A 26,211-nucleotide genomic window follows, 5' to 3' on the forward strand; every position below is an offset into this window, starting at 1 on the left:
CGCTGTCTCCTGCCTGCGCTGACTGCCACAAGTGGGAAACTTAAATTTCGCAGTTTGCTTCTCAGACGTTCGGTGCGTGGGGCCGTCTAAAGTAGGCGTTCAAACGATGCAGGGGTGGAGTAGGCTTCAGTTCCAATGTCTCCACTATAGCAAGTAAAGAGGTTAAAGGTCAAACACCCAAGTTATTGTGCACTCGGGAAGAATTTGAAAAAATAAGTGTTGCGTCAGAAGGTTTTTGGTAAACTTTCAGTCAAAGAAGCGCATTTGAACCCGCGTGTGACAGTTTGTGAATTATGCCGGTAAAGCAGCTGTTTTCTGTCTTCTGTCTGTCCCACAGGCTCTGATGCGTCCAGGTCGCCTTGACCGTATCGTCTATGTGCCTCTTCCAGATGCTCCGACCCGACTGGAAATATTCTCCCTCCAGTTCCGTAACATGCCCGTGGCTGACAATGTGTCTCTCGATGACCTGGTGACACGGACCAACAAGTATTCTGGAGCCGAGGTGAGCCACGTTTACACATGGTTCATTTTACTTAATGTTCATGAAATCAGCTGCACGGAGAATCTGTATTTTCTTTTGCACTGACTCAAAGCATTGAAACTGGACCTATACGATCCAATAATATGCATTTTCCAGAGTCAAGTGACATTTTTTTAATAAGAAACAAACTCTTCAAATCAGAATAAAATATTACACTTTCCGAAAGATTGTTTTGTTCTCCAAAACTTTAAGGTTTGGCCTGATTGTTAAAATAAGTAAAGTTTTCTCTCCACCAATTTATGGATAACGGTTTCACATCCAAATATTCGGGCTTGTTTCCCGCCAGCTCAAGCTGAAAACTCGTTTTTGGTTCATGATTTATGTTTAATAGTTACATGGAAATGAACCCCAACTATTCAAAGTGCAGGCCCGCCTTTACTTATTTGATTTTTATTTATTTTTTTACTACTTCTGACTTCCAAAATGAGAAATGGTGCATCGCGGGGTGATGTTACCGCGTTTTTCCATGATGTCTGAGTCGTGTCTGTGCTGTGTCACGGAGCGGCCCTCGTGATCTCACGTCGGACCGCGAGTAAACGCACAAACGCTCCTTTGTGTGACGGATTTGTCTTTCTGGATTTGTCGGCCGCGTGATTCACATTGTCTCGAGAAACCGTGAGAGAGATACTGTCCTCTGGGACACGAATAACCAAGTACTTCTAAGAAACAGAGCTCAGATTAGAAAAGAATATTAATCAAATAGACTAATTCACTTACTTTAAATTGGTAGGATTGTGTAGACTTGTAAAGACTTAGTTTTTTTTCTTACTTTCTCTGTTTTTTCCACGGTAATCACATTTTTCCTTGACCCTCGGTTCATAGTTCACAGCTTCCTGTGTAAATGTAGAATGTACAGTATGTCTTTCCCCCGGATTGTAAAATCCCTGCTGCGTATTTAGACATCAAGGCTAGCGGACGTGATGGAAATGTCACACTGGTCTTCTGACAGGGCTCGGAAAACAACCGTGTTTAAGAGGCTCACATGCTGGCGTGCCTCGGTGGCAGGCTGTTAAAAAATATAAACGGATTTCTCTTTTGTCACAGTCATGCTTTCTGCGTGTGACGTGTCCCTGAACACCGCTGTATCGAGAAAACTGTGACCATCCGTGAGATCAGTTTTTAGATTTTGTATTTAGACAAGTAGCGGACATATTAACTGAAACTTCTCACAATGATCTTCCCACGCGTTTGAAGTCGGGGTCAAACCTGGCGTGCCCAGTGGCTCGTTACACAGAACCATCTGAGAAGTCATGCTCGGAAACTTTGTGGAAAAGGGGCAGGCGCTTTGATTGATGGACCAGCTGCCTGTCAAGGGCTTGCTTTGACCAATCAGGTCGACAAACAATATGAAAAAGGAGATTTTAAGCTAAAGAGGAAACACAACAAGCCGCAGTCTGAGAAGCTTTGAAAACTAGGAGGTAGTCAATAGAGATGACTATGGAGTGAACATGTCCGTAGCTTTTATGTAACTGATGCTTTAACACCACCTTCACCAGCCTCTTGAGAAACCACCATGGTAGTTTGTGAACCTAAAACACAGGCATAGCTCCAGTAGTTCCTCACAGGAAGCTGACTGGTCTGAACAACTGTGCAGAAAGCACATGGCTTTGCATCAACGTGAAGGTCTTTAAGGTGCAGAAATTGGTGCAGTCATAAGGTGCAATCTGTTAGTCTCTAGTACATGTGGACCAGTGTGTGCAATCCTTATGGACATGTGCATATTTAAACAACTTTCTCATACGACGCACAACCCAACCCTGAATCTCAGCTGATTCTTTGGGTCATCCCACAGATGCTTGATCAGTTTGGGATCTAGTGAATTTGGGGTGTGGGTGCCTGGTCTGGTCTAGGTGGGTGGTACACCAATGAATGCCAGGTCCAAAAGTCTCCCAGCAGATCATTGCATTATCACAAGATGGTCAATGTTATTCACTTTTCCTGTCTGTGGTCATAATGTTGTGGCTGATTGGTGTATATGTTTGCATTTAGGCAGGTAGACAGCAACCTCAGGCTCTGAAAACCATTTACTCGTCCTAAATCAAGTCTGATCAGGACAGTGAAGTGTTTCTGTTTTCTCTTTTGAGGTTTTGATCCTCTCTGGGGCGGTTTGAGGTTATCTACGAGGCCTCATTGTATCCAGAAAGTACCCCCACCCCCACCCCCCCTCGTTTCCTGACTCGGCAGCCCCCACCCAAAAATCAGCCTAAAGCAGGCGTACACCTGGAGGAGGTATGCAGCAAGAAACATATCCCCCGCTATCAGGTGTTGGGTCTGACATCGGGGTTTCTGGTGTAGTGTCTCATCCGTGGAATGGAGGTTTTGCAGTCACTTGCCATCGAGTTCCTCAAACCCCGCAAAAATTCAAAGGCATGCCACAGAAGAGCTGATAAGAGTTCACAGGTGTGTGTGCGTGTGTGTGTGTGTGTGTATTATACTTAACATACCAGCGCTATAGATCAAATTAGATTAGATGAAACTCTAAACTCCCCTGATCACCGAGGGGAAGTTTGGGAGAAAACAGGATACAGATAACGGAGCAACACAGTGCTGAAGATAATGCCGTGTTTACAAGAAACAAGCTCCAAGGGACAAATACAGGGAATCGGCAAGTAAATAAACAAGTTAATGTCCAAACTCAATGCATGTTACGCCTGATCAGTGACAGCTTGAGTGGCTTTTCCTTAATTTAAAAGTAGGACATCGTTTTGACATCAAGGCACTTTGCATATGCACTGTAATGCGCAGTTTATACCTCTGCATCAATTTGAGGTTGTATCTATGGGCCTACGTAGACCCTAACGCCGTAGCCTGACGTACACCTGTAACTTCGTCCGCTTGGTAGCAGCGTGTTTCTTCTTTAGTATTTCCGGCTGCTTTTCCATCTCCGCAATTTTCCAATCGATTGTTTTGGATCAATAATGATGGAACACATCGACGAAAGGTTAACTGAGGAGGGTCGGAGACTCGCACTGGTGTAGGCTACATACGTAGGTTACGCCGCCTGTGTCCCAATGTACTTTAAATGAGCCTTAAAGGGGAACTACTGTTTTTTTTTTTTACAACCTGGACCTTATTTGTGGCATAAAATACAATCGTTTACTCACCCATATAACTTTTGTGTAATTTGTATTCCTTCGGGAGATATTTAGATCTGCGTATATCCATATAGTGGGAGTGACTGGGGCACCGAAACGCAGCCTCTAAATAACGCATTATCTGCTGCGAAACTCATTCATTTCACCAATATTTTGTTATGATATGTTAGTGCTATCTCTGAGCGCCACGCGCACCCACAACGGTTGGCTTGTTTACCTGTAATTTGCTCCTGCTAGTTTTTTGCAACATGGCTTAATACTTTTACAATTCTGAGGTTGTGGACGAACCATAGCAGTTGATGATAACAGGTAACTCCGTACAGGGAATAGCACTAGCGTATAATAACAAAATATTGGTGAAATGAACGAGTTTCGCGGCAGATAATGCGTTATTTAGGCTGCGTTTCGGTGCCCCAGTCACTCCCACTATATGGATATACGCAGATCTAAATATCTCCCGAAGGACTACAAATTACACAAAAGTTATATGGGTGAGTAAACGATCGTATTTTAAGCCAGAAATAAGGTCCAGGTTGTAAAAAAACAGTAATTCCCCTTTAACGAGTAATATATTTAAGCATAGAAGAATTTTGAAATTTAAACTTTCTTTAACTGATTTGTTTATCACTTGGACATTATCCCCACACAAACCCTAAAGCGTTTGTGTTTCCTTGCAGCAGAAAGACACCAGTTTAACCTCCAGATCTGATCTTCATACACCGTTGACCACTCGGAGAACATTTTCTCTAATGGATTGAAGACTGCTCCATCTCTGTTTGGCTGAGCAGCGAACTCAGTCACAAACGCTAATGCAGCAGGCAGCCGGGTGAGCCACAGCATCGGTCAGCCATGCGTCAAGCGCCCGCTGCCAGGGACCAAGCTGGACGAGGAAGGGGGAGGTGGAGGGTGGATGGGGGGGTCTCATAAATCAACAGTGAGATCCTTACTGGAGCTGGAGGCTGCGAGGCCGGGTCTTGTTTCAGTTTACATATCGTGCACGTTGTCGCTGTCTCGCACCTTCTCGCTCTTACTTACTCGGATTGCGTTCCTCGGATCGCGCCCTCGTCTCCGGTCGAACGGAGGCTTTGCAGTCGTGTCACAAATCTTCTGTCCAGAGCAGTCGGAGCTTTGGCAATGATTTGGTTCAGGGTTCTTTCTGTCGCAACCTCACTGTTGCAGCCAAGTTTGAAGCAAACCTATTGCCCGATAGCCATGACGTGTTGAGCTTGATAGTCTTCAAACAGTGACTTTGCTGGCATGGACTATATTTCTTCAACCCGACTTAAATAGTTCTGATCAGGGATTTCAACTTAACTGTTTACATGGACTTAGCATGCATGTCCTAATACATCCATGACAACAGAAAAATACTTTTTTGACCATTGACTGTATATGCACTGATCAGGCATAACATTATGACCACCTTCCTAATATTGTCTAGGTCTCCCTTGTGCTTCCAAAACAGTTGCAACTGGTGTCTGGCAACACAACAGAATGTTGTTAGTGGGGGCCTTTGTGGATCATCCCACAGATACTTGATCAGTTTGGGATCTAGTGAATTTGGAGGCCAGGTCAACACCTTGTGCTGTTCTTCATGTTTTTGTTTTTGAGTTGTTCCTCAAGCGTTTTTGTGTGTGTGCCTGTGTCAGGCTGCATCCTGCTGGGGATGGCTGCTGCCATCAAGGAGTGTCATTGCTATGGGGTGGGGGTGCCTGGTCTGGTCTAGGTGGGTGCTACATGTCTAAGTAACATCCACACCAATGAATGCCAGGTCCAAAAGTTTCCCAGCAGAACACTGACTTGTCACAAGATGGTTAATGTTGTTTACCTCTACTGTCAGTCATTTTAATGTTGTGGCCGATCGGTGTACATTCATTAGATGAGGGGATGAGCCAGACCTAGACTTTCAACGGCACCGCAAAAACAGGCTTCAGTTTCGGCTTCATTCATCTTTTCAAACAACTGTTTCTTTGAAGCCTGGAGGCCACACACGCTTAGAAAGAATGGATTTATTCCAGCCAGAGAGAAACAATTTGATCAAACACTGACGTGGTTATTGGGCGCTGATATTTTCCTGTTGAATATCTTACGTCACCCGTCTCGATCTGACTGGAAATTCATTCTGATCAGGCCAATCTCTTCTGACTGAGGTGGTTGCACGAGGACATTTTTATCCTGATTAGACTATTATTCTGGTTATTAGTGGGAGACTAGTGTCCGTGTAGCCATTGTTGAAGCCAAATAATTTAGTTTGACCAAAGACCTGCCACTCAGCCCATAAAATCTTGTGTCTTCTGGTGTTTCGTTATTCTTTTTTGTGTCTGTTGTAATGCCATCCTTCATGCCAGTACATTTGTCTCACTGTTGAACCAGAAGCAGCTTGTGGGTCCATGGTACAATGGCGCCAGTGAGTGTGAAGATACTTCTTTGAGTTTAAATAGACTTGACTGATAATTAGCCCATGTCTTTGCATGATGTGTCAAAATGTAGCAGCTGAAATACAAGCATTTTCATTTTCTAGTCCTGTTTTATGCACAACACCGTGAAAGAGATGCACGAATGGATGCATCCAGCCCAATTCAGAACTCAGTCTTGGCAGTCTGACTACCTGAAGGTTTGACTTTAATTACATTCTTGGGATTTCAGACTTGTTTGAGAGGAGAGGGAGGCAGGGTCAAGAGGGGAAGGAGGATACAGTTGTTGTCAGCGCGGAGCTAGGAGCTTGTTAAAATCACCTGTCTTCCTACTTGCCCGGAGTGACACCTGGTTTCCCAGCCCTCGCCTCCCCCCCTTAAACCCTCCTCCTCCTCCTCCTCTTCCAACAACACAGCTTTAAACTCGCACTCAGCCCAGAAAATTGCTCCTGGCTCTGCTTCCCCTCACCTCTGCCATCACTCCTCCAAACAGAAGCAACATTTGATACTGTAATCGCACTGTTGTCACGAAGAAGGAGAAGAAGAAGAAGAAAGGCTTAGCTCGCTCCTGAAAGAAGGTGCGATGCTGCTCCACGTCTCTCTTTTTTTTCTGTTTATGATCAAGCCCTGACAGGAAAAGACCTGGAGGATTTATTGTACCCTGTCAGATGCACCAAGTCGGTTCCAGGCCTTGTTTGTAGTCGTGTTGAAAAGCCGAAGCCCTATCAGATTTCAACACAGTGCTTCTCTAAAATAGTAGATATCAAGGCGTTTCATTTCTTGCTGAAGGGGTAAAAATGAAGAGCAAGTATTTGACCCCACAGGTGCTTCTTTAGAGAAGTGGAATTTTAGATGTTTTATTTAAGAAATCAGCGTTTAATCCCTGATTCCCAAAGTCTGGGGAAAGTTCAGCATCACCGGCAAAATAACACATTTTGTCTTTTTGGTTTACCGTAAATAATAGACCCTATTGTTTAAAGTGATACTTTAGCTTAATCCATTAAAGAAAAAGAAAAAAATTACAGGTCCTGCAGAAAGTCTTTCAGTTTTCTGACACCTTTGGGAACCGACCGTGCCAGTCTCCGCTTTGAATGCAGGGATAAGAATTAGGGACGTAATGTTCTGTACAGATTGTTCTATGTCAGCTTACAGACAGAATACAGAAATAACTCCTTGGTTCTACCTGAAAGGCGCTTCCTGTTAACCGCTCACTACTAACGTGATAGCAGAAGAGTAATGAGGCAAGGCACAATGACAAGTCTAGGTGATTACCGGACTGGGAATACTGGTTCCCTGACAAATCTTTGGATTCCCAAATCTTTAGTTGAGATAGTCAGAATTTTTTATAGTATAACAACTGAAAACCAAATTTGTTCTTCTTATATTTTCCAGCTAAAATATGGGATTATGAAGCACTCTTTTCCAGATAGTTCAAATATACAGTTTGGGGAAATTAGTGCTGTTAGGTCTTTTCTTGGAAATACATAGTTGCATTTGTTTGGAATAAACTAGAAAGTTATTAAAAACAATGACCATCACTGATTGGGATTTTAGACCAACACAGATTGGTTTTAGTCTCTGTCTGTGCACCAGTTTTGGTCATGAACAACAGAACCAATAACCTTTTAGCTAATTAGTTATTTTTCATACTGCAGTTTGGTCGGTGGCTAAACTTCCTTCGAGCTTCTTTATATTGACAGTAAAAGATTAGAGTCTTTGGACGACAAAGCAACTCACTGCTCCTCCATTTTTTCCTGTTTTCTCGAGTTTAGTGGAAAAAACCTTTATTGTCATTGTAAAAATGATTCAACGAAATTGCAAATACCCATCACACCGGTACTTTAAAATACGAACAGTCCCATTCTCAGACAGAGTAAGACCATTGGAGTGTCACTCAAGCACTTTGTGTCTCTGGAACGAGCAATGATGTATAAAAAGGCAACAGGTGAAGTAAACGCATGATGATTGGTTGACGCTTTGAAGCCAGGTCTCGCCGGACGCAAAAATGTGTCGTAGCTTGGCACTTTCGCTGCTAGTGTCCTGTTAATGACCCAGTGCTCACCTGAACGAGGTGAGATTCAAACCCGAACAACATCCCCTTCAATTAACCTCAAGCAAGTCCTCTGTTTCAGCTTTGTTTAAGAAGTGATTCGGATCCGGCCGGTGTCTGGTTCTCTCTGAATACCAGCAAACCCACTTAATTTCGATCAAAATTCTTGGAACTTTGTTTGCAAATGAGAACAAAAGGGTTTCTCTTTTCATTGGTAAGTGTGGACAATGTTTAAAAAAACTCTAAACTTCATTAGAAGACATGGAAGGCGCTTTAAGCTACCCCTGTTGTGCTTGATTGACATGTAACCTCCATGAAGTGGAGTGCAAAAACACCACAGAGCTGAGCACTTGGCAGATGTTGACAGGCTGTTGACAAAAAAAGAAAATCACAGTAAGTTCAGATAGAGAACATTTAGGGCGACAACCGCTGACTGGTAGCTCCAACCCTGCTGCGTGCCTTCCCTCAAGATTTCACGGTGCTCTTGCATCCATCTAGAAAGAAGGAGGGGGGGCGGTTGTTCAGGCTTTTTAATAAAACCTCAAGGTGCAGCGTTCAGGCGTATCCGAGTATCTTTGTGTTCAGTCACAGATGCCTTTGACCGGCTGCGACCTCCATGGCGGTGGTTCTTTTTGCCTTCCAACGGGGGAAGAGCTGTTTGGTCCAAGCCCAGGTGTCTGAGACGCTTGGCTGACATCCATTCAAACTCACTGGCGCAATTGTTTTCTTAGCCCTTTTTTTTTTTTCTCTTCACACCGCCAAGAGCAAGTCTGTTCGAATGCAGGCCGTACAAATGTCAGCGTGACGTCAGCGTGCTGCGTGCGACGCTTAATATCCCTTTTCCACTAGATTACCGAACTCTCTACGCAAAATCAGTGCGTATTGAGTTTTAATTGTTCGATTTGGTTTGATAAAGCCGACGTGCATTTTTGCTGCAGTTAATTGTAAATGATGATTTGTTTTTTTTGTCGAACCGCACATTTAAAAATAGAAGCCTGGGCAGACACGCAGGGTTTGCAGAAGCTTGTTTGCAACAATTAAAAACCATAAAGAGAGTTGGATCACAACTGAGGCCTTGTAAAATGACACACACACACACACACACACCCATAGTAAAACCACCCTCGCAGGAAGACAAATGGTTTCCTCTTAACACCTGTTGTGGTTGTGGCTCTACCTCCTCTGGCTCTGGTGTGTCGCCTCTGATTTATGGCCCGGTATTTGTTGTTGCAAAGATTCCTATCACCAAGGACACAGGCGCAAAAAAATGCATCAATAAAAAACGTGTTGCCGTTTGAATCATAGCGACATTACACAACGTACGCAGCTCATGTACGCCATCGAGGGCTGTCGAAGAAAAAGAAAAAGAAAAAAGGAAAGATCTGGATTCGTCATCAGATAAACATGTCAGCTTTGGTGGAATGCGTGTCTGACGAGGTCTGAAGCTCGGCAGCGATTTTTCCAAAATGTGGCCGACCACCGCCGCAGCCGTGCTACCCCTTCAGAAAGACATAGCTGATATGGAAAACCCAGTCAACAGCTCAACAAAGGCCGTGAGAAAAAGAAAAAAGAAAAAAAAAAAAAAGAAGCCATTCACACCTCTGCAACTCTGTGTGACTGTGAAACGCCTCGCCTCACTTCCTCCCCAGCAAGCCTTTTGGCTCTTGACATTGTGAATGTGTTGTTTTTACTTGACACTGCAGGTTAAATAAAGGTTAAGAAAGAAAACATTTCTCTCACCGCTGCAGCCAGGAGGCCGCTGTGGCTGTCGATAGACCGGCGATCTCAGCGGCGGGGAAATAGGCTCCAATTGGGCCTATTTTTTTCATTTTATATATAAATCCTTCGCTGTGGTTTACGTGTGCGTGTGCGTGGTGAGCACCGATTGAATTTTTCCTGGGGAACACGAGCCCTCGAGCGCACCCGACGGGCTGTTTCCTTTGGCCACGCAGGAAGACAGAAACCTGCGCAGCAGAAGCCAAAAAAAAGCGAGGGCAGAGACGTAGATTGTGGAGAAAGAGGAAAGAAAGGACGCAGCAGACCAACCTGAAAGCAGCTAATAAAACCAGAAAAACCATAGTTGGACTGAGAAGGAAATACACAGTGACAAGGACACACCATTAACTCCGTTTCAATTCATGGAGCCTCTCTCTGGAGTCCACTTGTCTGGCAAATGATCAGAAACGAGAAATAATCCGGCACTTAACCCTCTTTAAAACAGGGGTTTGTTGTTTTTACACTCATGGGCAGATTTTGTTACCGTTGGACGGAGCCACACTACTAGCTGTTTCTCTCTTAATGCTTGGCTAAGTTAGCCAGCTACTAGTGGTACCTCCATAGTAAAAGTAGAAATGAGAGGGGTGTCAGTTTTTATAAAATGCTACTTGGTGAGTTTTTTTTTTTAGACATTATGAACGGCATTCAAGAGATCTATTTGGGCCTCAGTGTTGTCATCCTCTTGATGAATTTCCTACATCTAAAGAGCTCCTCTTAAACTCAACATAACATCCGGCTTTAGATTTCAGCTGTTCAAATGTTGGTTTTTGTGCAGTTTTTGTCTGTATATTCGGTTAAACTTAAAGGGGAACTACTGGTTTTACAACCTGGACCTTATTTCTGGAATAAAATACGATCGTTTACTCACCCATATAACTTTTGTATCATTTGTAGATGATAGCAGGTAACTCTGGACTCAACGGGGAATAGCACTAGCGTATCATAACAAAATATTGGTGAAATGAACGAGTTTCGCGGTAGATAATGCATTATTTAGAGGCTGCGTTTCGGTGCCCCATTCACTCCCACTATATGGATATACGCAGATCTAAATATCTCCCGAAGGACTACAAATTACACAAAAGTTATATGGGTGAGTAAACGATCGTATTTTATGCCAGAAATAAGGTCCAGGTTGTAAAAAATAGTAGTTCCTCTTTAAATGGTTATGTTTGCAGTTAAATTTTGTTTGGGGTTTGCTGAAAATGTGTTTTTATCTGTTCATGGATTGCATGCATTTTCAGCATTTTTATTTTATTTCTGCACAGAGAGCTGAAACAAATGCATTTGTCGGTCGAGAGAAATTTAATCTGCAGCTTTTCTTGTTTTGCGGCGTAATAAACTGAATGTATTTAAATTGTGGACTACTAAAAATGTGTATGTCCATATAGTGGGAGTGACTGGGGCACCAAAACGCAGCCTCTCAATAACTTTTGTCTGCCGCAAAACTCCTTCATTTCGCCAATATTTTGTTATGATACGCTAGTGCTATTAGGGGCTGCGTTTCGGTGCCCCAGTCACTCCCACTATATAGAATAGAATAGAATAGAATAGAATATATGGATATATGCGGCACTCCGCTTCATCTAAATATCTTCTGAACGACTCCAAATGATACCAAAGTTATATGGGTGAGTAAACGATCGTGTGTTATGTCAGAAATGAGGTCCAGGTTGTAAAAAACAGTAATTCCCCTTTAAATGCATCTCTTCTCTTGCACCGGTTCTCCAAGATGATCAGCCAACCCCAACACCAGCAAACATGTGATTGTGTATGTTTTAGTATCACTAAGACACATGGACATTTGCTGCGTATATGCGAGTTTGTGCGTCATATAAGAGCTGTGGTAAAGTTATTTGTTTCTAAGGAGTAGATGACACAGGTGGAGTTTCCCTTACCTTGACTTTACCAAACACACACACACACATGTCTGTCTCCAGGTCACTTCAGCGTGGGTGTGTTTGGTAAATATGCCATCCCTGCCTTCCCACGTCCAAGGAGAATGCGGAGCTTTCATTCGTCTGATTAAGGGGCGAGGACAAATATGCCCTTAAAGACGAGGCCCGGGCCGCACACCGCCCCCCGACGCACTCACGCACAACCTCAACACTGTGTGGCCTCCAACACAGGTGCTATCCCACACGGGTCTTTTCAAAACATGGAGCGGGTAAAAGCCACAACCCCGACGTGGTAGTTATTTGGTGGCGGCTGTAGGAAGTTTCTATATCAGGAACATCCTCCACTTTTATGACAAACATTTCCTGCGTGTTCTGGAAATATTTGTCTTTCTCTACACTCAGTTTATACTTTATACATATTAATATAACTCCAACCTTGGTCTAAATCTACCTGGATAATGGAGCAGTGGAACTTTTTTAAGTCCTATAATTTCACCTCCTGAATATGTCATGATAGTACGAATCAATATTTTATTTAGAAAGTTAAGACGCGCCTAAACCAAAACTTATAGGAGAGATAGAAAACTCAGAGTTTCATGCTAAACTAATTACTTTGTTCAGTTTTTCCTTTTTTTTTACACTATAAGTTAATTATTTAACAGCATTCATGAAATGGAATTAATTATACCACAAACTGAGATTATTTTAAAGCATTCTCTCAGGTGTGAGCTTTAGTGTATATACTGTTCAGGCATAACATTATGACCACCTTCCTAGTATTGTGTAGGTCTCCCTTGTGCCTCCAAAACAGTTGGGACTCATCAGAGAATAGACATGGGCCTTCTGAGGGTGTCCTGTGGTGTCTGGCAACAGGATGTTGTTAGTAGGGGAGGCCTTCAATGGGAGGGTCCTCTGTGGATCATCCCAGATACTTGATCAGTTTGGGATCTAGTGAATTTGGAGGCCAGGTCAACACCTTGTGCTGTTGTTGTTTTTTTAGTTGTTCCTAAAGTGTTTTTGTGTGTGCATCCTGCTGGGGATGGCTGCTGCCATCAAGGAGTGTCATTGCTATAGGGTGGGGGTGCCTGGTCTGGTCTAGGTGGGTGCTACATGTCTAAGTAACATCTACACAAATTAATGAATGCCAGGTCCAAAAGTTCCCCAGCAGAACATTGAATTGGTTCTGCTGGGAGGTGGTCAGTGTTATTTACTTCTCCTGTAAGTGGTCATAATGTTATGCCTGATCAGTGTAGTTCCTCATAACCTCATAACCTCAGACAATAATGACACATCTGCGTAATTCTGATGAAGTCAACACTTTACTATTAGTACCTGTTTCTAGCAACCAGCTGAAGATCTCATCTCAGGTGAGCACAGCATAAAACAGCGCGTTACCGTAATCGGAAATGTAAAGCACATCAATCTGTCATGGTTCCAACATAAAAGAGACATTTCCCCTCACTTTAATCCGTACCATCTTTCTAACCTGCCCATGACAACGCTTAATGACTTCCATCTGTGTTAGGGAGCTGCGCTAAATCCTCAAGAAGTCCCGTCACACCTTGTCAAAATTCAGATGGGTTTGAGAGGCGATGCTGCTTACATTTTTTGCGTTCCTTTCCATGAACTAAATAAAATACAATATACGTGGTTCTATGTGCTGGTGCAGAAGAAGAAGAAGGAATAAAGTTTCTTTATTGACAACACTCAGCACTTTTCTCCTCAACTTTATCAACAGCCACAGATGCACAGGAGCACTGCAGAGCACACTTCAGTTTCTGGCTTTATCTATTTTTTTCTTGTTTGAACAAGTGGTTGTTCTTGAAACTTATCACGTCACCTGATGTTTTACCTCACGTAGAGCAAACACGCTCAGAAAGAATTATCCCAACAAGATAGAAACAATCAGATCAAGTCTTTATATGGTTATTAGGTGCTAATGTTTTACTATTGAACAGACTATCGAAGGTTTGCACCACCCGTCTCAATCTGATTGTGGTTACATGAGGCATTTTTGTGTTGTACTGAAATCTACACACGAGAAGTACCGCAAACCACGTAGGAACGGTCTTCTTGAAGGTATTTAGTTAGTCAGCTCGTGGATAGAGGAGTAGCTTCGGAACCATAATAGGCACTTTAGGCCCTGCAATTTTCCAATTGATCGTTCTAAATCAATAAAGATGGAACACATCGAGGAAATGTTAACTGAGGAGGTTCAGAGATACAAACATTTGTATGACTCGTCTTTGGCGAAATTTCGGCAAAAGTTTCCGTCCCCATTGTTGAAATTGAAGCAGGAAGTACAAACAAAAATTAACCCAATTGACAAAAAAGACGCAGCGCCGACTAGTGTTTGAGTGGAGTTTTTAGAGAGAGAGCCAGACGGACGAGCGCACAAGTATAAATGGCTCGCACCGGCGTAGGCTACGTACGTAGGTTACGGCATCCAGTCCCACAGTACCCTAAATGAGTCGAGGAATAGCACTAGCATACGATAACAAAATATTGGTGAAATGAACGAGTTTCGCGGCAGATAATGCGTTATTTAGAGGCTGCGTTTCGGTGCCCCATTCACTTCCACTATATGGATATACGCAGCGCTCCACTGGATCTAAATATCGTCCGAACGACTCCAAATGACACCAAAGGTATATGGGTGAGTAAACGATCGTATTTTATGCCAGAAATAAGGTCCAGCTGCATTGAGCAAGCACCTAAACCCTCCTGGGAGCCTTGCATGGCTGCCCACCACTCACAGTGTGCCGACCTGGACAAGTTAAATGCACAGGACACGTTCCTTGCATGTATATACATGGCACATTTATAGACCAATATCTTTAGTGTGTGATTCTAGTTCAATTTTCAATCAAATTTTCAAGTTGGTGGAATACTTAATATATTCTTCTCTCCTCTACTGTCTCAGCTGTCACGTATTTCTGTCTCAATTTCATCACCCCAGTTTTCTACGGACTCTAAATTCCTCTGCCGAGAGCTCAAGCGCTTGCACGTTCATCCCCGCCCCGCACACTCCATGCTATTTATGATCATGCGCCATGTTTCCGTTCTCCTCTCTCCCCCCTTTCCTCCCCACGTGACTCTCCTCCCTCCATGCTTAACCTCACCTCCCTCTCTTTAACCTTCTCCTTCCCTCCCTCTCTCTCTCCCTCTCTCTCGTCCTCACTCTCGCCTTGTAATCTTAAATAGGTTTCACATGGAGTTGTGGTCAGGCCTTGTTTCTCTTGGCAGAGGCATGTCACTGCAGACACTTCCTCTTTGCCTTTTTGGAGGATGAAATGTTTTATTTCTGGTCGAGAGTTTGGTCTCCGCACCCCCGACATCGTTTGATTTATGCATTATTTAATTTCCTCTCTGAAAATTGGATGCAGCATAGCGCAGTCTTTTTTCTTTTTCTTTTTTTTCTAGCGAAGGCTCGGTGGTGATGCTGTGGTGTGGTCGGGGGTGATATTTAGCATAAGAGCTGCTCTTAGACTTTATATAACATCTGGCTTTAGGTGTTTTTTCTGTTTGGATCTGTGCGATACGATACGTCCGTATATTCGGTTAAACTTGGACGGTTATTTTTGAAAGTTAAATTTTGTTTTCATCTTTTCATTTTTAGTTTCTTTTTCTGCACAGGGAGCTGAAACAAATCTGTTTGTCAGTCGAGAGAAATTTAATCTGCAGCTTGTCTTGTCTTACAGCATAATAAACTAAATTCTGGACTACTGGTCGGCCAAAAACAAAATTCAACATGTGGTAATTGGCCTTGAAAACATTGGAAATCCGCTCACTGTTTTCCGATGTTTTATTTCGCCGTCATCAACCGATTTGTCATGAAGACGACGCTAGATTAATGGAAAAAAATTGGCCTTTTTATGCATTTATTTGAAAGTTTCTAGTGGACGGAGAGGGGAAGTGGTGAGTTGAGGGTGACGGGATGAGATGCCATGCAGCGAGGACTGTAGCCTCAGTCTATGGTTGCTCGGGCGTCCCATAGTCATAGATTATGTGACAATGTTATTTTAAAAATTCAGATTTCTAATAAGAAAATGCATTAAGATCAGCTGCCATTTCCTGCATTTAACCAACGTCCATAGAGTTAAATATCGCCAATGTGACTGACTGATGAGCATTTTTTGAATTTGATTATGCATTTATTTATTTATTTTACAATTTGTGACTGATAAAAACAAAGAATAAGCAATTTCTGCTTGCCGTGACTTCTGAAGGTTAAACGAGTGTTTAACTGTTTGCTTAGCAACCTTGCATGTGTTTGCTCCGTGCAACACTTTCCAGGAATTTCATGTCTTTGCATGCTATAGACGTACTGTGTGCATAAATGTTATCTGCACGTATGATTACGTACGCCATTTACTTATTATTTTTACGTTGACCTATAAACCATATCTGTGTGTTATGCACCAAGCGAGCAAGTGCAGAGGGCGAGTGTGCGCCTTTGCACTGTAGAGTTATGTGTGCAGGACTTGTGGAGTGATGGAGGAGAGGTTCTGCGGGTGGAGGTGGGGGAGCCGTCGGGGCTCGTTCCTGTAAATGTGGCCGTTTGTGTGTGAGGGAGGGAGGCGGGGGTGAGGCGGGAGGGGGAGGGCTGGATGTAGCCCGCTGTAGACACAAGGCTGGATTGATAGTAAACACACACTCCGGGTCTAGTGGATCTGCTGCCGGTAGCCCGGCTAACAAGCCCTTCATTAAGGCCGTCTGATACACTCACTGAGCGCCTTTGTCGGAGTAGGAAGCGAAAAAGTACACCAGACAGATTTGACCTGAGAACGTTGGTATGCGCTGCCAGCAGTCGCAAAGCCCTCTCTTTCCTCCCCCCTCCACCTCCAGAAGGGTTTATTTTCGTCGTGCGGAACAGGTTGTCTCATGGCACGCGCCCCTCTTCACCTCCTCTGGGGAAATACTGCAGGGGGAAAAATATAGATTAGCATACTTATTCTGCTGCGTCGGATGCATGTAGAGGGTTTTTTGGAGTGTCACGGTGGTGTGTTTTGGTGGTTTTGGCAGCGGCGTGCAAGCTCCAGAGTTGTATGTGCGGACTTTACAGTTGAGTTCAGCAGTGGGACGCAAGTTAACGTGATTTTATTTGTGCATATTTATTATATTTTCCGTAACGTGGAACAAAGTTGTGCTTTCGTCTTTACAACACACCTGTACGCACCTTGTCAATTTACAGTCAGGGTTTTGAGAATATTACCGCCCCGGTTTTGCATCACCGTGTACAGTAAATGCAGTATCTTTTTACTCCGCTCATATTTTTCCTCCAGTGCTAAAAAGTGTCAGGTGTGTTTGTTTAACCCCCACTTCCCTATGTTCCTATTTATACTCTGTTATTCTGCGCTGTATCTTGTTACCATTTGGCCTAATTTCCTGACTGGAGTCAATAAAAGTTGTGTCTTATCTTACAAGGACAACAGGACCTCACGTACCGCGCTGGATCTGCTGCAGTATATCACTCCACGTTGGTGCCAGCGCGGTGCGGCTGTGTGCGCCGGAGCAGCATGATGCAGGGTGCAGTTGTGGCCGGGGAGGGAAGTGCGGTACGGTGACCAATAGAGCATAAAGGCTGCTGTTGTATCCAGGGTTTCAGCGTTGTGGCACCCTAATGGCCGGGAGCGTGGGAGGCCAGCGACGGCCTGCAGCCCTGGAAGTGGCCGTCCTCATTTCATAATAACCCCATTAAAATGACTTCGCTGACCAGAATCCTTTGCATTCAAATATAAGAATTCAAAAATAGACACTAAAACAAAGCTGCAATTAGACACGACATACGTATAATAAATCATTTCAGTCAGTGCTTTGAAAAGTCTGTAATAAATTGTGAAAACCTTTTGTTAATGGCGTTATTGGCATCCGTAGTGGATAGCCTGTAATAAAAGCTTGACCTGTTAAAGTTTATTAATTGTTTGCTAACAGTAAAGAACAGGAAACCGTCAAGACTGCAGATAGCAATCAGCTAATAAATGGGCTTCCTTCTTTTCTAATCAGCCATGAAGCATTGCAGTCATAAAAGCAATGGAAGTCGGTGGAAAGGAGTTTAGGTTCTACTTTGTAAAAAATAATTAACTCTTTAATCTTCAATTTCTTAAATGTAATCCGTAATCCGTCGGGTTGGAAATGTTCATAAAATGTTCATAAGTAAGGTGGTTTTCGCAATCTGCAAAGCCAAAAGCTTCTATAGTGGTTTATAACTGATCGCTAAAGCTATATTTTTATTATTTTAATATGTACTTGTAGCCTAACCCTTACCCTAACACATCAGCAAGTTGCATCTTACAAACACTTGTCTTATTAATTTCATCTCTAAACATTTAATGATACTGTAAAAAAATCACATGAATGACGCGTGAATTTGTCTTTAATAGGCTGACTCCCAATCACTGATATTAAGAGCTTAAACTCTAATAAGAAGTATTTTATTTTATTATTATTATTTTTATTTTATTTATTTTTTTTTTTTTATTATTTTATTATTTTTTTTTATAACTATATGTTTTTATTTTTCTATTTATTTATTTAAGTATTTTTTTATTATTTTTAATTTAAATTTTTTAATTTCTTTATTTTATTTTATTTTTTATGTGCAACTGAGCTGTCACCAAGCAAAATCCCTTGTGGAAATTGCTTGGTGACAGATCTATAAAATCTATTCAAGTCTGAGGAACTTTAAATACAAAGCAACATCTAGTTCATTCAAACACTTGTCAAATTAGCTCATGCGATGCTGATTAAGCTAACCAGGTAAATCTCTTTTGAGTTTTGCAGTACATCAAAGTTTTAAATATGTAATATTGTCGAAGGAAACGCTGTTGGGATGGTTTTATATCAACCAGCGTCGATGGGGATGGATTTACCAGATTGTGGCTGGGAAAAAAAAGCGGCGTTAGCAGCAGTAAGTTTGCTCCTATATCCTCAGGAGAATTGAAAATGGTCTGATCATCCAAAGAAGGAACAGAAACGCACACATAAAACAAAGCGATCGATGGCCATTACCACCGGTGTGGCTTTTTCTCGTTGTAGGGCACCGAAAAAGCATGCACTGTACTTTACAATACTTTATATTCACCAAAAGTGACTGTAACCGCTGTGATTTCACGTGAATTAAGTATTACTAATGTTGGTTTGCAGACTTCGTTATGTTTCCAGTCTATTCTTAGATTGGTTTTGAGCAGTTGGTGTCCATCTTTAATGCATTTCCAAGTGAAATTGTTCCATATTCCACTTGAGATGTACAAGAGTCAGGGTCTAGACCTGAAAAACTGTTGGCAGCATTACTTCTTTCCAGCCCTTTGGCTTGTATGCTGTACTTTGTAGGAGCTTGACCAACTTTACATTTGTTCCAGACTTTTTGTTCAAGCCTGCACACAGCCTCCTTCCTCAAGGTGATAGAGGGGCAGGTTGGTAATTCATTTCGTCTTCTAAAATATATTGTTGAACATTTTCACATTTATCTTTGGGTCAAACATTTGGCAGGAGATGGCAGAGGTAAATCTGACTGGCAGCCTCCATAAAACAGGTCATTACGGACGTCTGACTGCTGCCTTTGACTCAACAGTTCGCGTGTCCCTGTCTACATCGTAGTGTTTAAGGATATGTGTTTTTACGCTCATGCCCGTGACCCTTGGTTTTCAGAGTAGTTTCAAAAAACCACGAGGGGAAACTTGTCATTAGAGGGATACGTGGAAACAAGGATGTGGCAGGCACTCCAATTTAGTTTCTATCACTTTTCCAGCGACCTATTTAAAAGCTCTGCGGTCGAAGTGGCGGTTGATGTTTTATTAAGGCGGAATGACGGATTTAAGGAATCAAGACGTTTCTGATGGTAGTCTCAGAAAAATGCAGAAAGCGTATTCCCTGGATATAAGACTGTGCCTACCTTCTGTTAAACTTCTATTATCCCTTCCCCCATTGCACTAATCCACTATTATTTACATAACTTCTCCTCACCTCTTAAGAAAACCCTTAAAAAAACACCTTGAACGTCTTTGTTAAGAAGTGTCAGAAAGACGAGCCTCTTGTCCTGCCTTAAACACTGTCTTTTTTGGGACAACTAACAGCATTTCACTTCCATCTTGTGACGTCTGTTTGTGAACCTTATGTTTTATTGGGCGCCATACATTAGATCATCTCGTTTGGCATCGGTATAAGAGTGCTTACACAAGTGCCTTCCAGGTGTAAATGTGTGAGGTACAGGTTTTATGATTTTAACGCTTTGGATCCGCTCCAAAGGTGACAGCAACAGAATTAACCCTCGGTTCTTCTTCATGGCAAAGCTTGACTCCTCTTGATTTGGAACTGGGTACTGTGTCTGCATGGGTTCTCTCTGGATACTCCAGCTCCCTCCCACTGTCCAAAGACATGCTGGTTAGGTTCATAGAGATAGACTGGAGACCTGTCCAGGGTGTACCCCACCTCTCCCCCAATGACAGCTGGGATAGGCTCCAGTCCCCCGCGACCCTCCAGAGGACAAGCAGTTACGGGAAATGAATGAATGAATGACTCTTGGGATGTCCTTTGGTATCCATGTGTAGCCAACAGTTGAGAGACATCTAGGAAGACATTCATATTTTGTGATATGTCTGGACATCATCAATTCACCAACTGATGAAGCAGCTGGTAGTTGATGTCCTGTGACATTTCTCTCTCTGACCCGTCAATGGTTGCTGTCACCTCCGTTTGCTTGGAACCTCAGACTTGGAACCAAAGAAGATCTTGCATTGCTTGCATTGATAGACAGACTGGTTTTGTGTTGATGCATCAGCCATCTTAACCAAACACAGTTAAGTGAATGTCTACCTGGAACCTTGAACTTTTGAATCGAAAAAGTGTGGAAGACCTTACAATGCACATTTTGACGTTACACTGGTTTTTGGTAGACGTACATCTTTAATCAGAGCCAAACACAGGAACGATAGATTGAATCAAAGAGATCCACAAAACTGGCTGAAACAAGACCAACTGGACCTGAGGGGTTTCTTGAAGACGCTTCATCCAAGTAGGGTGTTTCACATCTGAAACTTGCGCAACTAGGGTCCGTTAACGACGAGATACTTACCTGTAGTTCGAGTTGAGATTGTGGCAGGTGTTGCCAATAGATTGCCGATTTAAAAACGCTGGCTTTCATGTCCCGTGACGCAGCACGTGCGGCGATTCTAGTGGCGATACTCTCTGGCCAGTCAGTGGTCGGCAATGTTTTCATGTCGTCTTTAGGTATCAGTTCAGATTGAGCAAGGTGGCACCCAAAAGGCATCAGATTGTATTCAAAAGGAGCAAGTAGAGTTCAGTCTGGTTGAGACGTACCTTTCAGTGGACAGGCAGCCACAATTAAAAAGACCTGCAGTATCTAATTTTTCAAGAATGACAACAATTTTCTAAATTTACGAGATATAACTTGGAATAGACAGGTACCAGACTTTTCTCCGTGAATGTTTATATCACCGTCTGTGAATGAACAGATTGAAAACCATAATTCAGTGACTCCTTTCAAAGCCAGTCACAGACATCACTGTTCAAACCTGGACCGGCGAGAGACGATGGAAGTTTTCGCCGCACAACTCGCGACTTGACACAGTTTCTTGCTTCGTCATCAAAACCCCTTTGACTCGCTCCCAGGCAGACGTTCAGGTCATCTTGAGTCAGCAAGTTTCAGCCCCGTCTCCGAACTGAGAGCCTCTTGATGATTGCTTTTTTTTTTTTTTTCTTCTTCTCGTTTGCTTTGCCTTTACGACTGGCTGCGCGCCACCGCCGGGGGGAACTCGAAGCTTGTGCGCCCGCACCGCCACCACCAGACAGCACAGCCACTGCAATGCATCGGCTCAGTCCCCCTCCATATATTTAAGTGATTGCTGACATAATTTATGAAGGGAATGAAAAATAAAGTCTGCATTGCAATAACATTAAAAAAATAAAAAAATAAAAGAGAGATCTATAATTTATTTGGCCCGCCACAAGTCAGCACTCTTCGCGGGCCGACCCTTCCACCGCGTACATCTCATTTCTGTGCGTTTGCAGTTTTCTCCTTCCTCCACTTTCCCCCTTCTTAGGAGCACGGGGGCCCCATCTTTAAGGGGGTGGTAGGTTTTTGCAGAGGGGGGGTCTAGGGGTATCAAGGTGGTGCAGGAGGGGACTTTTGGCGGCTCTGCTCTTGGAATGCCTTCACGTTAACAAACAAACCGGCTCTTTCGCTCGCCCTGTTTGCCTTTGTGGCTTTAGTTTTTTTATTTTTTTTTTCAAGCCCCGTACAGGCAAACACACAGCGGCCGGGGGGAAACACTGGCTTGTTGATCGCCCTCGCAGAACAGCTCATAAACCCAGCCGGTATGAATGCGAAGGCCTGTGTGTGTGTGTGTGTGTGTGTACTTCAGAGGAACGCCGGACATTTTTTTTTTTTTTTTTTAATAAACCCGAGGGGCGATGTGGAAGTAAACAAGCAAATAATTATTAACCGTTGAATCGTGACATTGTGGCGGTGGAAGGGCTCACGCGTCCTGTGTAAGTGGACTTTCACTGTAAATAAGAAATTACAGTCTGATTGTGCCGCCGTGTTTGTCTGTTCCTGTTTACGGCTGTTGCTCGGAGACAACACAAAATCGCATTGTTCAACATGTGGCACCTCTTCTCGCTCGCTCTCCTCCGCTTACACCCCTCTCCCTCCGCCCCACCGCTCGCTCGGCCCTTTCTCTCTCTCTCTCTCTCTCCCCCTTCGTAAACAGGCGACCCGGGATGCATGGCCTCATTGTTTTGCATCATTATTACTGACAGGCCCAAATGACTTGAATGATGGGAAGCCCTCGTCGAAAATGAACCCAGCCCCGTGTGTTTACCCGGCCTAAATCATGTTGCTCATTGGCTCGAAACAGAAGAAGAAGGGGTGAGGGTGGGTGGGTGGATGGGTGGGTGGTTGGCGGGGGGGGGGGAGAAATAGGCCTCCACATCCTGACATCTGCAAAGCACCTGTCCCGAGCCGTGCATGCGAGCGGAGCCAGAGCGCGCCCCTCGCTCAGCCATCTCCCCTCATTTCGCTCTCCGGCCTTGAAGAACGCCATGACCGCCGAGGCGCTTTAGCAGTTGACGACCTCCGCTGTGTTTTTTCCTGTCTCCAAGAAGTCTGCGCAGTGTATCTGCTCGGGATGATGTCATGCTCCCGATACTTTCACTCACTAAATCCAAATTAAAGTTTAGTAATTGCAGCTGGAAGCCCGGCCTTTTCACACTGAACCCTTTACCGACGAACCCGAATGCACGGCCTCCCGCTACACTGACGCTTTTATCGATAAGGGTTTGCTATCAGCTTGCATGCTACCCAGCGTGAAGGGAAGCGACCGGCAGCTCTTCGGGTCCACTGAACGATTTCTCTTCTGCGTGCCTCCCTGCCTTCGCCGTTCAATACTCCGTCACATGACTACCCCACTGTCCCACTGACCTCCCGCCGGGGAGCTATCAACGGCTGTGCGCGGCGGACGGCTTCCTGCGAGGCTCTCCTCGGAGGGAGCTGTGTGAAGCTGCCCCGGCTCAGAACAAAGCTGCGCTTCTAGCGAGGGAGGAGGAGGAGGAGGAGGGTGGCACTGCCGGGGAAAGGTGCCTGGCCTTCGTCAGCCATCGCCACCGATTCGGAAGTGAGTCACTCCTCTGGCGTGCGCAGAATCTCTCTCAAAGGTCACTCCTCCGTGTCAGCCGTTGCATAATGCCGCCGGTGCTGCAGCGAAGAGGCTGCGAGAGGATTGTATCTGCGCTTAAGTTCCTTGTTGTTTTGCAAGTTAAGTAAGAAGAACTGTGTCTGCAAAATGTTTATTCAGCTAAATTTGAACTTAAAGGAGTTCCTTTAGTTTTGCTTTATCCTTGTTTAAACTCTTGTTTCACCTGTTTTCATACCGTGCATCTAAAAGTATCTCAATAATTCCAATTATTAGTGTTTTCTGGCCTCGCTCCAAATGACTCCAACCAGTTTGGAAGCTCTTCTACTTCACTGTCAAACAAACCTCCTTTATATCTTGTTTACAGGGCCAAAGGAACATAGTTTATAAATCTCTCATCCTCTTTGTGTTGGTAATTGTTAGTCTTCCTTGGTTGCGTTCATTCTTTTATGTAAATGCTACTCTAATTAACCCCAGAGTGTCTGTTTAGTCTGTCCAGATATAAATGGTTTGTGTTTGTCCCTCTGTTCTGCGTGGCTTTTGATGCTCGTGAGATAAAGGCATTTCTCCTCAGATAAATAAAGCTCCCTGGCCAAAACACTGGAAGCGGGCCTGTCATTGAGGCCGGCCGGCCCCCCCGGCTGCGGCCGCTCACGTGACTCGGCGGCGCTCGGTGAATGGACCGGCTCTGCCCCCCCTGACAGCTGAATATCTGTGTCTGTTTCCTGTCCCAGATAACGGCAGTATGCAGAGAGGCCGCCCTCCTGGCCCTGCAGGAGGACATCAAAGCTCAGCGCGTCGAGGCCAGACACTTTGAAAGTGCCCTGAACGCGGTGAAGCCCCGGATCCCCGACTCTCTCATCCAGTCGTATATCAGCTACCAGCAGCGGCACAGCGGCCTGTGCTTCTTCTGACCACGACAAATCAAGACTAGGCTTTGTTTTGTTTTTTTATTTTAGAAGTGTAGGTTTGCTGCATTGTACGGCGGTAAAGGTTGACCTCTGCACCAGCAGCTCAGTTTTCAGTCCACAAACTTTCAGACCAAACAGAAAATGCAGAATTGGAAGTACCAGCCGGACACTTTTATTTTATTTTCTGCTTCTGAAGAATTTGCTTGTGTGACGTTTGATTACATAAAATATTAATAATGTATTAAATGCATCATTTATGTATTTGATGTCTTGTGTTTTCCATATTTGAACTTAATAAGAGGAAAGAAGAAAGAAAATCCCACGCCTAAAAAGAACTGCTTTAAAGGTTTATCTTGCTCTTTCAGATCCGTCCGTCCCCTGGCACCCCCTGTTATTTATCAATTTAAATATTAAGTGTTCTTTATTTAATATCTTCTGGGCAGAACGGACTCTAGGTCCGTGTTTGAGGAGGTTGCAATAAAAAAAAAACTTTAAAAAAAAAAGTTTTCTAACTGATGTTGCTGCAGAGCTTGAACCCTCTAATCACATATTACATATGCTCTGCACACTATCATCTGTGGAATTAAACGGTGGGATTAGACATTTATTTGGGGACTCTCTGGACCCCCTTCAAGCTCCCTGAAAAAAAAAATAAAATAAAAAAAAAAAAAACAGTTTGGTGAACCGCTGCTCGGTATCCACGGCTGGTAGATTCATCACATCCATCCATGGAAAATCAGCTAATTGCTGTAATCGTGAGATTTCCGTCCGCACTTCCGACCACTAAGAGCAGGGATCCAGGCGGCCATCTGTCGGTCTACCAGGATTTGCTTTATCACCAAGAAGCTGAATTTCTACATCAAGCTTTACAAACAACAACAACAAAAAAACCGTCTTAGTCATTACTGCGCCGCAGAGTCACTTTAACACTCCGTTAACTCTTGTAACTCTTTTTGTTGTGTTCTTTTTTTAAGCATGTGCTGACCCGAAATGGCACCGGGGGCCATTCATCTATTGATTTTTCCATTTGAATAGGATAAATTGACTTTGTATTGAACTTCCTTTTCTCATGGATCCGGATGTAGCGCATCCGCGACACCAATCAAACCAGACAGTCAGGAACAGAGGAGGGGAGAGGGGGGGTGGCAGGAGTGAATAGAGAGGGGGAGGGGGGGGGGGGGCCTTTTCCCCCTGGCTGCAGGGCCGCTTTTCTCTTAAGGTGGACCGAGGCTAGCCGAGAACCCCACCCCACCCCACCCCACCCCCCTCCCGTGCAAAAAAGAAAAAGAAAAAAGGAGCGTGGAACTCCTTTAATGCTGCTGCGTAATTCCATATTAGAGAATAGTGCAAAATGCACCGTGCGTAAATGCGTAATGGGAACATTCCGGAGAGGACAGAGGACATCCTGTTGATGTTTCCTCCCTGAATTGTTGGTAAAAGCACACAGCTGTGTTCAAACACAACTTTCCAAAGAGGGGCTCCAGCACCAGCGGGGCCTTTTTATAGACTCCAAGTGAACTCTAATTATTTATGAAGACTTTAATAACGAGGGAATGTACGTGGACACAAGTTAAAGGGGTTATTCTGATCAACTTAAACCCCCCTGGAGTACATCAGGGCGTAGTTCGGGAGCCACTTTTAATCAATCTCATCTAATTTTAGTCAAACACTGAATATTTTAGGCTCTTTGACATTAAAGACTCCTCATTTCTCAATCACATGCTCGAGTAACAACTGAATTTTTACAGTTTGTTAGACAGTTTATAAGTTTAGACTTCTAGTTTTTGCTTCTAGGATCATATGAATAGTTGTTCCTGGTCAATACAGGCATATGCAGTTCTCTATTAAGCTACAATTAATGTAGTAGTAGTAGCA

General features: G+C 43.8%; 1 protein-coding gene across 1 annotated transcript; it reads left to right on the top strand.

The window, feature by feature from the left end:
• Positions 1 to 341: 341 nt before the first annotated feature.
• LOC311492109 (ATPase family gene 2 protein homolog A-like) lies at positions 342 to 24,584 on the top strand. The gene is made up of 2 exons (XM_084550270.1): positions 342 to 502; positions 24,160 to 24,584. Exons 1-2 carry the CDS (start codon positions 344 to 346, stop codon positions 24,337 to 24,339), a joined length of 339 nt encoding a protein of 112 aa, XP_084406396.1. The 5' UTR covers positions 342 to 343; the 3' UTR covers positions 24,340 to 24,584.
• The last annotated feature ends 1,627 nt before the right edge of the window (positions 24,585 to 26,211 follow it).

This window comes from Chelon labrosus, assembly GCF_963514085.1.
Source record: "Chelon labrosus genome assembly, chromosome: 8".
Classification (NCBI taxonomy): Eukaryota; Metazoa; Chordata; class Actinopteri; order Mugiliformes; family Mugilidae; genus Chelon; species Chelon labrosus.